General features: G+C 45.8%; 1 protein-coding gene across 1 annotated transcript in view; it reads left to right on the top strand.

The window, feature by feature from the left end:
• CECR2 (CECR2 histone acetyl-lysine reader) overlaps positions 1–10,062 on the top strand; it is a 141,547-nt gene extending 131,485 nt beyond the window's left edge. Inside the window, exons 14-19 of the mRNA XM_048828145.2 lie at positions 3,219–3,631; positions 4,558–4,686; positions 4,999–5,818; positions 7,175–8,579; positions 9,206–9,311; positions 9,606–10,062. Coding sequence (XP_048684102.2) covers positions 3,219–3,631; positions 4,558–4,686; positions 4,999–5,818; positions 7,175–8,579; positions 9,206–9,311; positions 9,606–9,611 — 2,879 coding nt within the window. The 3' untranslated portion in view covers positions 9,612–10,062. The remainder of the gene's footprint in view (positions 1–3,218; positions 3,632–4,557; positions 4,687–4,998; positions 5,819–7,174; positions 8,580–9,205; positions 9,312–9,605) is intronic.
• The last annotated feature ends 5,150 nt before the right edge of the window (positions 10,063–15,212 follow it).

Genomic DNA, 15,212 nt, shown 5'->3' with positions numbered 1-15,212 from the left:
ATCCCGGATGGTCTTACCCCTCAGCCCCATGCCTTTCCCAAAGGTCCATGTGCCCCCTTGAGAAGGGAATGGCAGTAATCATGGATGGTAGCAGAATTTACGGACCACCTTAAGAGACAAGAGCTATGAATCAATCACAGGGGAGTAAATTAAAAGAAAATTTTTTTTCTTCAAGGTGAAAAACAGAGTGAGCAGGTTAACATCTAGAGTTAATACACTACTCCCTGGAGTTGCCCAGGAACAATTAATTGCAGCAAAAAAGGGGAATCCTGCCATCCATTTGGCATGCAAAAAAAGGGAACGGGCACTGGGGAAACAAATTTGGGGTTTGCAAGAGCAAACTAAGGCAGCTGTGTTGCAGGGACGGTACTTGGTGGCTAAGTAATTACAGGCAAAATCCACCATCTTAAATAAATGCAAAACGCATAAGAATCAGCATAACTGATAAACACAGCACATTATAATTGAATAATTTATAATTGAATAATTGAAATCCAATTGGCTTTGCTTTTAAGCATGGTAATATTGGTGGTATAGGTAAAAAAAAACATCAAAAAAATACATACAACCAATATGCGAAATCAATCATTGCTGACCATACCCAGAAAGCATACCCTAGTAATGTAACATGGGTATCCCATGGTAATGATGACTGCTCTGGTGAAAGAGTCATCAAGGAGGGGAATTTTAGGCCTGAGACCTAATCAATCCCTGGACCCCCATCCCATATTAAACCAGCCTTGTGTAAAACTCAGGGAGTTCACCACTAAAATTGAAAAAAAGGAATGTTCTACTGCTAAGAAAGCACCCCCACCTCAGGAATGTCCCGAACAAAAGTTATAACCACCAAGGTTATAAAAATGGTAAAAAAAATTTAAAAATATTAAAAAAACCCTCAACAAATGGTAAAATAAGCTCTAACCAGCATTTGATGCTGACCATCTGCACAAACAAAAAGGTCACAATTAAGTTACAATTTGGGCATAAAAAATAAAGTGTAAAAAACTTAAGCAAAAAAACAACAACACAAGTGCCAGTCCGTAATTGATTACAATTTTTATTATTTAAAAATATAAAATATAATAAATTTAATACATTTTTTTTAAAAGCTAGTTTCACCTATAGAATATAAATAAAAAACAGTGCTTTTTGAAAAGCTTTTCTGGACTGCAGTTGAACATCAAGCTGCTAAAACTCTAACCCCTCTGCACGACCATAATGTGCAGAGGCATCGCCAAAAACCCCCAAAGTAAATAAATCCTGACTAACCATTGGGTAAAATTTGTCTGTTTATTAAAAATGGCAAACATAAACATGTGCTTAATGTATGTATTCCGTGTGTATGGCTAATAAATAAATGTTTAAAGCACAATTGTGTAAGGCTCTTTCACTGGGAAAAGGTTCTGCAGACCCATAGAGCCCAAAAAGGGCAGGTACTTAAATTGACCAGGTTTCTTCCTAAGTCCCATGGATAAAAATAGGTGCCTTACACCATAACAACCCCCCCCCCCCCCATGGGGGTACCTAAATTAATTGGGTCATGCCTTAAGCCTTCGGTAGGGTATATGCGGGATGTCCTAAATTAACCAGGTCACACCTTAAGCCCTTGGTAGGGTATAGGAGGGGTGCCCTAAATTTTCGCAGGTAACAGTGCACTTACTCAGCAAGTTCGAGACGATGCTGGCTTTGGCAGAGCAGTGCTGCAAGCTGCAAGACCATGAACTCCAAGCCCACCTCAATTGGCACTGCTTGTGAGCCATCTAGAATGGACCTGACATGAGCAAGCACTCAAAGAAGAAAACACGGTTACCTATCTTTCGTAACTGTTATTCTTTGAGATGTGTTGCTCATGTCCATTCCGTTACCCGCCCTCCTGCCCCTCTGTCAGAGTTGCCAGCAAGAAGGAACTGAGAGGGCATAGGGCAGGCAGCACCTGATATACTGACACTTGAGCACGGCACTCAAGGGGGCGCTGCAGCCAATCCTACAGGTACTGCTAAGGCAAAAATCTCTGATGACCACGCATGTGGGCATGCACACACAGCATGGGAATGGAATGGACACAAGCAACACATCTCAAAGAACAACAGTTATGGAAGGTAAGTAACCGTTTTTTTTCCAGTAGTGGTGTGCTGCAAAGAAAATTCTGGAGTGGTCTCAAGGAAACAACTACCATGTGATTTTCACTGAGTCACTCTCTTGCTGCCCCTGGCATGCCATTCTACTTCTTGTGGACTCCACTGAAAATCAAGAAACTACATCTGAGCAAATTTTCCTGTGGAACTACCGCACAGGGGCTAACTGACATCTGTGTAGCATGTTCTGTGCACAAGGGTCAGAAAGTGCTTTCAAAACTATAGAGAGAGAATTTCACCTTTTTCTATAATGCACAGCAAAGCTTAACAACAGTCCAAGAAAGTGAATATAATAACCAGATTACACTACTTTGGAATTCCAGTTGGGAAAACATAAGAATTTTTCCAGGACATGGAGGTTGACACCACCCTTAAAATTACCGTAGGATTGTTACTGACTGACTGTTCAGATCCACTATCTTAAGTATCATTTGAGAGTTGATATTTCTAGCAATATAATTCCCCTTAAAACCATTTTAGGATGTTAGTTTGATGCGGTCTTAAAATAAACTGCATCATGAAGGAAACCTGCAAAACACTTTCAAAATACAAACCTGGGAGCTTAAATTCATAACTCTGCTAGACACTAAAAATCACGGACTGAGCAGGGACACTGGATTTGTGGTTTACTTCAACAATCTGTAACCCACTAACTCCCTCTTTTTGTCCTATGACTGCAGAGGTGCTAATGGGCCACTCTACCTTAAATGTGCTAAACAATCTGTCCCACCGTGTATTGTGCTATGATGCTCGCTCTCCCAAATCTGTAGAAGGGCTCTGTATAGCTCAAAAGCTTGTGTCTGTTACGAACAAAAGTTGGCCCAATAAAACATATTACCTCACCCACCTTGTGTTTCTTGAAAGTCTCCAGTGCAAGTACTGACCAAGTAGGATGAGATCATAACCCAGAGTGGGCTGGTTGCAAACAGTCCTTCCCTTTTCACCTTTCTATTTAGCTTTTCTGAGGAAGATCTTTATATAAACATGAGAAGTCAGAGTCTCTAGAGTAGGGACAATCTGACTTTGCCTGATTATCTTTCTCCATTAAGGTCTGTCTCCCTGCCTCTCTTGTTTTGAACACAGAATACACCAAGATGGCATACAACTTGGAGAGATGCTTCCATCGGGCAATGATGAAGCACTTCCCTGGTGAAGATGGGGACACAGATGAGGAGTTCTGGATCAGAGTGGATGGGAAACGGGAGAAGAGGAGCCGTCGGACCGGGCGCTCCAGCACTGGCAATGTTTGGACCCGATCTAGAGACCCTGAGGGCCCAGGCAGGAGACAGCAACACCTGGAGAATGGAGGGAAACCACCGCCATTCCGGGCTACTCCCCGGGCTCCAGCTTCCTCCTCGTCTTCCTCCTCTGCAGAGGATCCAAGTAGCAGCACAATGCAGCCCCCTCGGGAGGTGGGCGCTTCCAACGGCCAAGGCTTCCCTCGCCCACTGCATTATGGTGGAATGCCCAGCCAGGTGCCACACCCTGGCCAGATGGTAAGGACTGGCCTCTGTGATTTTTCATAGATTATAAATGCAGAGAAGGGCCCGAGAATAAAATTGTCTCCTGTAAGTTCCTAGCAGAATCCCTACTGTATGATCGGAACCTCTTATTGTTGGTGGAACATGGGTTCTTATTTCTCTTTTCCTCCTCCCTTTTCCTTCTTTGTCCCTCCATAGTTTTCTCTGTGTCCTTTTAACCTTCTTTGGTTCACGCCTCCATTCTTCCTTCCTGGTGTGATCCATGCAAGACTTGAAAAGTCCCCATGGCAATGGTAAATAAAACACTTTTCTTTGGTGAGTGGTGGGACTTATGCCATCAGTTCTACAGATTTTAAGCTTAAACATTTTAGCTCTTAGGGTTGCAAAGATGATACAGTTTTGTCTTCCTGAGACTGCAGATAGACAGCTCAATTGCCTCTGTTGCTACTTATAGCTTCCTAAGCAAAAGCCAAATAAAATGAAAAAGACTGCTGCTTGGAACTCTAGCCCCAGAGGCTCATGTGAAAGAAGCAACCTGATAGGAATCCCAGAAGAGTCCCCCTTCTCAATTAATCCAGGCTCTGACAGGGTCTGAGAATTGTCCTGGAACTAGCTGGTGTGGGCTCCTCTCTGATCTGTCTATTGTTAGACTCAAGCTAGCTAGATGTCTGGCAATTGTAAAAAGGCCTGGTCTGTGGGATTCATGGCTGGGAGATTTCTTCTGGTTCCCTGTGTGAAAAAGTAACTTTGTGGCAAGTGAGCTGTATTATTGTACACCACAGTCTCCAGCATAGCTCCTCAGAATAAGCACCTGAATTCAGTCAGAGACTCAAACAGCCTGTTGGCTCTGCTGAGACACACCTCAGTCCATGGCTGCCCAGTATCTGTAGCAGCTTTGCTCTTCTTCAGAGTCTTACAACAGCTTTTGTTTTTCTTTCCAGCGGCCAGCCGTGCCAGGAACATTTGGCCCTCTGCGGGGATCAGATCCAGCTAAACTGTATGGATCACCACGAGTACCAGAACCCCACCCTGGAGATCCAGTTCAGCAGCACCAGCACTTTGCCATGCAGGTAAGAGCCTTGCTTTGAAATTCAGGTATACAGTGTCCTAGCCTCTTAGAGGAAATAGAGTGGATCCAGAGAGCTGGGAGCCGTGGTCTGCCCTTCTGTACTCATGGTGTATGAGTCAGTGACTGCGGTTTCCACCTCAGTGCATTCATTGGTTACAATGCCAAATGGCATCCTCTGCCTGGGGAGGGATCTGTCCCATGCTGTGAGTCACTGATTCTTTCCTGTCTCCTCCTGTTACTCTTTGTAGCTTTTCATGTGCCAGTAAGTGATGATTCTTTCATTGAACCTGGCCCCTTTCTCTTCCTCCAACAGTCTACAGTCGGACTGAATGAACACAGAGGACACAGACTGGCTGCACCAGAGAAGCAGGTGTGTGCAGGGCCAACACATGTCTCTGCACTGGGGCCACGGCCTGGATCCCTGCAGCTTGGGCGGATGAGTGGCCCTCCCCCAGATGCTAGTATGTACCCCCCAGTGCAGTTCCAGCAAGGATTTATTCCTCCAAGGCACAATGGACCTCCAATGAGACCACCTGAGAGCTCAGAGGTCCCCCCAGGCCATATGTATAGACCATATAAATATCTAAATCGAGCGCATCCTGCTGCATGGAATGGAAGCCACAGTGCAACAAACCAGACCTCCCTGGGCCCAGACGAGAAGCCCCCCTTGAACACAGGACCTTCTTTGCAGTCTCGTGCTCTTAGTCACATGATGGACCCTCGGGCAATAAGACCACCTCTGCCTCCCAGCCAGTGGACTGAGCAATCAAATTTCCTACCTCATGGGGTCCCTGCCTCAGGATACATCAGACCACCTGGTAAAGCCACCGGTCAGAGAATGCAGCAGCCTCCAGCCTCTGTGTTTGGGGGACCCCCTCAGGTTCAGAGAGGATGCCAAGGTGGGGATTCCATGATGGACAGTCCAGAGATGATTGCCATCCAACAGCTGTCATCTCGCGTGTGCCCACCGGGTGTGCCTTACCACCCCCGTCAGCCTCCTCCCCCGCATCTTCCTGGTCCCTTCCCACAGCTGGCCCATGTTGCATCAGCAAATGTGCAGCCCCCGAAACCAGTCTTGGGTAACGGAAACTCTCAGGATGCCAGTCAGACAGTGGAGCCAGAAAGCAACCGAGGTAATTTTAATGCATGCTGTTGGTCTGAAGAGGCCAGCAGTCATTGCCAGAGTTGTTTAACTTTTCATTTCCTTTTTTCTTTTCCACACCTTTCCCCTTCACCATTATATACAGTTTCACTCACTTTTGATAGACTGCCCATTTCACTGGTCAGTAGGTTTTGTTGTTAAAGGAAAATGGCACTATTTTTCTAGACCAAGCAGCTCAAGCCACTCTTTTCACCTACACCAAATTGAAATGGGATGCGGGGAGTGGTCACGTAATTATAATTTAGCATTTATGCATCTAGCACAGACAGCAGCTCTCTTGCTTGCAAGGTGATGTCATTTTGTGACAAAGTCAGTGTTGGAGCCCCATGCAGAAACTGTAAGCTAGATCCCAAACTACTTAGAGTGGCTTAATACACTTTGATACATAGTTAAACACGTTAAATATTGGCTAAACCAGCTGCTAAGCACCCAGACGTACTTAATTTTTTATATTTATATAATTAGAAATGCAAGAAATCGAAGAGAGAGAAGTCTAAAATCATCAGGCTGTTATTAAAGCATAGACAAATTTTTTTTGTGTGTGTTTGGTTTTTATTAAATTTTACTTAATAACAGTTGGAATGAAGCAGCAAGAACTTCTAGGTTTTGGATTACAGATATTTTCATATTTAACTCTTTAAAGCTAGGACCTTATCTTCTTTTCCACATCACATCAAGAGCCCTGATCCTGCTGGGCATTACCACAGGACCAATAATAATAGTACGTCACATTTCAAGAGTTGACTTGGAATTTATATAAAAGTTGATTTCCCCAAAGTGTTAGAATTTACTTTAATTTGCAGTGCGTTGACGAGCATCATCAACGCATGGTCTGGAAAGCTGTTTTGTTTGGGGTCTTCTCTAATTTTTAAACAGGATTCACCTGCCACCTCTGGAGCAGTAGTAGCTTTGGTGGTGGTGGTTCCCAGCATGGAAAATGTGCTGGCTGGCAACCAACACTGAACATTTAAGCCATTGGCCTACAAGCTGGCTAGTGACAGTAATCGGCCAACAGCCAAGGTAACATGGCAGCTATGTTAAAGAAATGGTTAAATATCGTTGTTCAAGAAGTGAGGTGCAGTGACTTTGGGCTGACAACAGCAGGAATGGATGTCAGGGAGATGAAGAAGGGGTAGGCTGGGAGGGAAAGAGAGGGGCTGGTGTTCTTCCTTGCGAATCTAGATCCTGGGGATATTTGGTACATGTGGTTAAAGTGGCAGGAATTACTAACTGGCAAATGTACTTTAATGGAAAAAAAGTCTACTTCGTGAAATCAAACAAAGTTGTGATTTTTTTTTTTTAATTCTTTCCACTTCCCCTTTTGCAGTGGAGCCCCCACCTGGAGTAGAGGAGAAGGCTCAGTGCATCAGTGTTCCAGAAGGGACGTACCCCAAACTGCTACCTCATTCCAACCCCCCCCTACAGATGGACTGCACCAGACGGAACTTGCCACGGGAGAGGGAGGGAGATGACTCTGGAACTAAAAATGACCTGAAGGCAATGCAGAGCAAGAGTGCCTGGCCAGCACAGAGCACCTACACTGGCCCGACAGGCCAGGTGTGCGTGAGAGACCTTGTGACAGCACCTGAGAGAGGGCCTGGCCCTGAAAATGGGGCTGTAGGTGAAGGACCCTCCAGTGGCAATGAGGGGAAAGGACTGGCTGTTAACATCTTGGAGAAGCCCCTTTGTCCTGGGGGGAAGACTTTGTCAGAGGTTGCTGTGCCTTGTATGGGACAGAACACCAGTACTCCTGGTGTGGATGGAGGCTCAGTGGGAGGGGCTCCGAGCCAGTTTCCCCCTCTCTACATGCCTGGTTTGGAGTATCCAAATTCAGCTACACGTTACCATATCAATCCAGGACTGCAGGGGTTCAGCCCTATGATGGGAGGGAAGCCTCCCTCTGTGTCCCATCCACAGCATTTCCCCACTCGGGGCTTTCAGCATAGTAACACCCATCCCAGTGTCTTTCCTCGGTATCGCCCCCATCAGGGAGTGCCATACCCCTATCAGCCACAGCCTCCACCTTCCTACCACCACTATCAGCGACCTCCATACTACACTTGTCCACAAGGCTACTCAGACTGGCAAAGGCCTCTCCACCCCCAGGCCAACCCTGGTGGGCATCCGCCCGCCCACCCACCTCTGGCCAGGCCTTCTTTCTCAGACAGGGGGAACGTGGGTAGTCTGCAGGGCTGCGAGGCATTCAGCTCTGCCCTGGCGTCCCCAAACCGAATGGACATGGCAAGCGCCAAAGAGGTTCCTCCAGGCGATGGGCAGGATCCAGGGCCTGAAGATGAGAAGTCAGATGAATCCCAGGAGAGGCCAGAGAGTCCCAAAGAGTTTCTTGATTTGGACAACCATAACGCAGCCACCAAGAGGCAGAGCTCGGTGGCAGCAGGGGAGTTCCTGTATGGGGCTCTCCCCCCGCCTCTGAGTTCTGGGATCGGATTTGGTCCATCAGCTTTCCCTCCCCATGGGGTGATGCTGCAGACAGGGTCTCCTTATGCATCTCGGCATCCAGCCAGTCATTTCCAGCCCAGGACCTATGGATCACCAGTGAACGCTCACCTGTCTCGTCATCCAGCAACTGGCCAAGCCAATGGCCTCACTCAGGAGGGGCCCCTGTACCGCTGCCGGGAAGAGAACATGGGTCACTTTCAGGCCCTACTGATGGAGCAGAGAGGCAGCGGAGGTGGCATGGGGGGGGCCCAGGACATGTACAGACCACCGGGGTAAGATTGTTTTCCACAGGAAGGGGGGAAAATTGGGGGATGTGATGAGTGTTGGGTGCTCTTGGAAAAGGTCTAGATTTGGAATCCGAGGTGCTGGTAGGAAGAACAAATTGACAAAATAGTTCTGCTGTCATAGGTCAGGCATCTACAAAACTTGGGGAGAATTTCATGGCAGTCTTTTAAAGAGCACAGTAATAGAAATGAGAGAGACCCACCAAGCTATCTGTTCCATCCCTTTACCAATGCTTCATCTTACTAGTCAGAACATGTCTATTGTTTTGTCCAGTTTTACATGTCTCCTGAGCAATGGGGGAAGCCCCCTACCCTAAATTACCACAGAGGAAACCAATCCTCCTTGCCATTTCACATGCCACTTTTCATTACAGCATAGAAAATGGTGCTGCTTTAAGAATTGGCCTCCCACCCAAAGACAAATGCACAAAAAAAACCTGGCTTAGGGGTGGGGCCATGGCCTGGTGTGGGGGAATTCAGAGAGAGGGGCGGGTCTAGATTGAGTGTAATTAAAATACATATTTGTATGTAAATAATCTGTACACACCATGCAGATGAGATTTATTCTTGCTGGTTTTGTGCTAAAACTCTCCTTTCATTCAATGTGGTTCCAGAATGCAAATACACCAGACCCAAGCATCCTTCCCGAAGGTGCCTACAGCAACCACATCCCGGGAGGAGATGCCACCACAAAAACCATCAGCATTGCCTCTGGATCAAGTAAGAGCCAGCGAAGAGCAGAGTTCAGATGAGAACTTTTCTCCTTCACTAATTAAAGAAGTGAAATATTTGGAAGTGGGTTGGGGGAAGGAGGGAAATGGAACAATTCTGGTGGGAAGGAAACAAGATTCTCCTGATGCTCGTAGCTGAATCCCTGACTGTAGATTATACCTGGGACAACACCTGTCCCGTCACTTGTGTTGAAGTAGTTGTACTGTAAATGACGGAGCATTTTCTTTATAATACTCCTTGGTTAAGCAAATAACCGTGCAACTTTTGTTCTTCCTCTTACAGAGCTAGTCCAAGGAAGGAAGAACCCCAAGGAGATGAAAGCCACACGTGATTTGGACATGGGGGAAGGAGGACATAGGCCTCCTACCTTCTCCATCTCCCCAGCGGCATGTAGCTTCCAGGGTCCAGTGGAACATGGTGCCTTGATGGCTCTTGTGTGTGTTTAAACATGGGATAGTCCTGGGTCCCTGGCTACCGACCGTATGGCTGATCTCAACAGCGCAGAGGATGCATCTCAAACTAGTGGCTTGTCATGACTGAAGAGTGTATCTCATTCAGGGTTTGGGTTGGGAGGGGGAGATTGAAACTGTCATGAACTGCTAAACTCAGGTATATTTTTCAGGGTGGAAGAGGGACGACGATGGAATTTACTTGTAGTATTAACGTGTGTGTTTGGAGCTGGATCCAGTTTACAGAATTTACCTGTTGCCTTTTTTAATAAATTTCTGTTGTTGGTGAATGTATTGTACATAATGGGGGAGGGATGGGACCCAGCTTGTAGTAGGCGTAGCACTGGGGTGATCCTTAACTGTTTACAATCATGTCACACACAAATCTTTCAGGGCAGGGCAATGGGGGAGATGATGGGAACTTGCAACTTTCTATTCCCCCCCCCCCCCCCCCCCATTTCCTTCCAGTCCTCTAGAGCTAAGACACGACCCTGTAATTGATCACAGGGACTGCTCAGGAGCAAAGCATAGCACTCTCCTCTTCTACCCGGTAGTTGAGTGCACGTCCACCTCCTGCCTACATGGGGAACAAGGAAACCAGGACCAGGAACTGAAAGTCTCTCATAGCATTGTCCTCTAGGCATTTCTGGTATGAGTTATCTGGGTAACAGCAATTGGCTAATTATTCATTTGTACCTTAGTCTTCTTTAGGTGAAGCCAATGCAGTTTGGAGTAAGAAATGTGGAATGGTATCATGGAGTTGTTGTCTTTATTGGAACAAGTAATTGTGCTAGCATATAATACCCCTTAGAAAGGAGACAGGAATAGAGATATCCCTGGTTTTCTCTCAGTGTAACTTGACTATTGTCATCTTCAATGAAAGCAAAGCAGAAATAGAGCCCCTCTTAAATTCTGAGAACTCCAGCTTTCAGGTGAAATAGGAAATGGAGCTGCTTTAGGGAGGGTCTGTCTGATGCAGTGCAAACAAGTTGTCAACCTGTGACATCAGCTTTGGACGTTTTGTAAATTAGTAGATAAATGTGAATCAGAAATTATTTCTTATAGCTAGAGTGGTTAAGGGGCACAGTGGAGGTTGTGGAGTGGGGCAAGAATGCCTCGGGTTAATGCACTAGTCTTTCCTGCTAGAACTTAAGTTTAAATCTTGCTTTGATTACAAATTGAATGAGTTTGGTGGGTCTTATCCTTGCCCGTTAGAAGCAGATTTTTGTCCACATCGTAAAGCCACCAAGCAGGCACAGCTGAGAGTCTTGGAGGCAGGACTAGGTCTGTTGGGCAAGAAGGGAAGGTATTGCTGCACTGGTGGAACTGTGCAGGGGCCCGGTGTTGGTATAAGGCACGCTGCTGGATAGGACTGGGGTGCATCCGCAGAGCGGCATGAAGCACCTCTGCCCCAGCACCTGCGTCTGTACTCTTACTTCTTTTATCCACAGCTTTCGTGAGATTCAGAAACTTGCTGGATTAAAAACAAAAATTCTTGAAGCTGTCCGGATGAGGAAAGAATAATGTTTTAGTGTTTGTCACACTTCCTAGTAACTCTGGCTGGTCTGCTGCTATGATACCATTTACCTCTAGCAATGTTTTGTCGGGTTCCAGGCGTTTTCCTAACTCTGGGCCCACAAACTTAACAGGAGTGTAAGCATCAGTGTACTCTGCTACCCAGACACACACACTTGCAGGGGTATTCACACTAGAATCAAATAGGCTTTGAGTGGCAAGCGTGTTTCTAAAATGCAATTCTTCTTACTCCATGTTGAAGTCAACCTGTGAATTGTCTGCCCCCTGCTTATGGCAGTGCCCTGATTATTTGGCTTATGCCCAAGCCCTCATTCAACTCAGAGGAAAATTAGTATAAAATATTTGAATATCTAATTACATAGACCATCACGTTAGTGAAGTGTCAGTTTTAATTAGTCTTTATTCTGTTCAGCAGACAGGGAGCAGCTATCCTTGGCAGTGTGGTGAAGCACGGACAGGGGTTCTCAACTTTCTTTCTGAGCTCCACTCCTCCCCAACATGATATAAAAACTCCACAGCCTGCAGGGGGAGAGAGGAAGAGTGGTTCTGGGCTTCAACCACAGGGCACCGGAGCTCAGGGCTTCTGCCCCAGGGGTGCCGGGCTCCTGCCCCACAGGGCACCATGGCTTGAGGCTTTAACCCCATGGGTGGGGGGCCTCATGGCTATGGGCTTCAGCCCTGTGATTGGAGGGGCTCGAGGCTTCTGCCATGGGGTGCCAGCACTTGGGGCTCTGAGCATTCTGCCCTGGGCCCCAGCCAGTCTAAAGCTGGCCTTGCTTCATGGACCCCCTGCAAATGGCTCGTAGACCCCGTTGAGAACCACTGAGCTAGAACACAGGAAATGGAAATGCAGCTCACCACTAGAATGAATGGGAGTTGGGCAATCTCTTCTCTCTGAGAGAGAGGCTTAGTCCAATTCACTGAATGGAAGTACTGAAACAGTGTCAAGTATTTATAAAAAGTGCATGTGTGGCCACATTCCCAGATGATAAACCTGGCCAGCAGGGAAAGTTTTAAATACAGTAATTATTCCTGTTTAAAAACCTTTGGTTCATTATGGATATAAAAGAACTAAAACAAAAGAGAATATTTAAAAACTAAGAAACTCTAAATATAATTTTATGGCCAAACATCTGAAACGCTGGAAATTGAATTCAGATTCTACAAACAACCCCTACCCCAGTACAGCACAGGCCCTGCATATGATGTAAGGTGGCAGCTATACCAAATATTTAAAGTACTTTTCAACTTCCTGTAAACTCCTCTTTGTAGGATAGGAGGGCTTGTAAATTGTAGAGAATGAGATAAAGCACTTGCGTCTGCAGTTAATACTAGTATTGGAAATGGGGTTTGAGTGGATATCTCAGTGTAAATGGATGATCCGATGTCAGCCCCACATCAAAACAGGGCAGAGTTGCATATGATGAGAATAGTGTGGTTTGTTCTCTCTCCCTAGAGAGGGTTGTGGAATGGTAGATAATGCTGAGTTTTTGAACACCATATACAGCGCGTGAGATATCAAAGTATGGCCGTCTCTTGACCTAGTGGAAATGTGGGAGGGAGGAGGGACAAGGGTGATCTGTATCCAATGAACAAGAGACAGGATAGAGTAGCTAACTCCATTCTAGGAAGGTCTGTAGGTGACGGCTTTTATGTAGTGTGTAGTTAGTATGTTATTGGATTATGGGCTGCTGTAATGGGGCACATCAGGGCCATAACCAGGGCAGGGCAGATGCCCAGGGCGCAAAGCCACGGGGGCAGAAAAATGGGGCAGAGAAATGCCGGGGGAAAAAAAGGAAGGGGGTGCAAATATGCTTTCTCGCCCCTGGTGCTAAAATGTCTAGTTACAACTCTGGGGCACATGGCTTATATTGGAAATATATGACAGGAATCATGATTGGCTACAGTAACCAGGAGTAGGATGTTCTGGGACAGAATTGTTTGTGGAATCTTAACTCTGAATCTCCAGCTTTTCAAACAGTTTGTTCATAAATTGTTATTTCTATTACAGTATTGCCTAGGAATCCCACTCAGGGATCAGGACCCCAGCCCATGAGGCACTGTACAACAAATCACAAAGAAAACAGCCCTGCCCCTGAGGGCTCATACACTACATAATAAATAGGATACAACAGGTGGGAAAAAACAGAGTCAGAGTGGACTGGGAGAATGAAGGAACAATAAAAAGAATAGAGATTAGTGGAAAAGCAGAAGTTACAGCTCACCACTTGCCTAGCCAATGCCAGGCAGGAGTGATTTTAGGCATCATTGCAGAGAAATTATTAAGGAGGATTTTAAAGAGAATAGGTAGTAGCTCTTATGAATATTGACAGGGTATTTTTTTTTCCATGCATTGGTGAGAGAAATTGTAACTTTACTTTAAAATTTCCTGACTCTTGAACATTTGAATTTTATCACTGCTACACATCAGTAAGGTTTTTAGCAGATGTACAGTTGGTTGCTGTGCTTCCTGATTGGGCCCCTAAGCACTACCGTAATACAAATGAACAATAAGTAATCCCTCTTTAGAAAGCATATTAAACCCGTGATATGTGAAAACGTTTTGCAGCTGTACTAGTTCAGGTGCGTAGAACAGGTTTTGCTATAATTACCAATGTGGGGCAAAAACCAGGCTATGTAATATTTAGAATAGATACTGTGCTGAAAGATCCTGTGACCACCAACACACATGACATAGATTTCAAACTGATCCTCACAGCTGTATAAACTACCCCAGACCCTTGGACTTTTTTGTTTCATTTGTTTTGTTTCATTTTTCTGTGAGTAATATGTGATGGAGCTCCAGGGATGTTGAACTGCCCGTGTAAACTTGAGTTTAAGAAGTCTGCAACCTGTGGCTGTGCAGTGATTAAGCTTAATCCAATGCCGTGTGGAGTTTATGAACTCCATGGAGGACCAGTAAAAACGTAAGAAGTAACTTCAAAATGAACCCACCAAACCACTCAAAAATAATCAAGGCACCAGTCCTTAATCAGGACAATATAGTAAACCAAATTTGGAGTTTCTAGCTGAGCTGTTTGATTGATGACTCCAGAAAGTGTGAGGAACCATTTTTGGAAAAGCAAACTGCTGGTTTTTGGTTTTGTTTTTTTTGGGGGGGGGGCAGAGGGGGGTTTGGTCTCAAGTGGTCGCACCTGATTAACACCTTGCTGTATGACTCCCCAGATTTTCTGAAACATATCTCTGGCATAGGAGCACCATGTGTGAGAAATCTCAAGTGGATTGGTATAATTTTTTCAAAGCTAGTTTCTTGGAGGCTTGGCGAGATATCACAATTAATGGTTTAGCAGAAAACTAGTCACGGCCTTAACTATGGAGGGGGTGTCTCCCATTTTGCTGATGAATGCAGGCTTTCCTGCAGCTTTTCTTCCCTCACACTGCAGCCCTCCTCCATTTAAAATGAAAAAGGCAGTAATTAGACAATAACCTGTTGTATTTTCCCTCCTGCTATTCAGTCTCTTCATAACCTGTAGGTCATTAGCCGTGTCTTTATGCCCAGCCAGGATTGTGTCCATATCCTTTATGACCTCATCCTGTTTCCAGTTTCAAGGTGGCAGTGGGGAGACACATCTTTAGGGTGCTGCCTGTCGGTCATTGTGCAGCAACACGCTGACTTTGGGGCTTGCAAAGGACGTGGTTAGGTGAGGAGAAGATGCAGAACAAGGTCATGGTTAGTGGTAAACCTGCAGTTCCCATCATCCCAAGGGTACTTCAGAGAATGAACAGTGGCACCTGTACGGATGCCAGTGGTTCCTGTTGCATAGCAGCGGTGCAGCTGGATCTAGTTTAATAAAACCACCCTGTAAAAACTTCTACTTCAGCCCTTTGGTGTGGAGGGCTGCTGCTGTGCATTTCCTATTCTGCTTTGTGCACACAGCACTAA

This window comes from Caretta caretta, chromosome 1, assembly GCF_965140235.1.
Source record: "Caretta caretta isolate rCarCar2 chromosome 1, rCarCar1.hap1, whole genome shotgun sequence".
Taxonomy (NCBI): Eukaryota; Metazoa; Chordata; order Testudines; family Cheloniidae; genus Caretta; species Caretta caretta.
Note: the sequence above shows the minus strand (reverse complement) of the source record. Positions and strands in the feature narration are given on the sequence as shown.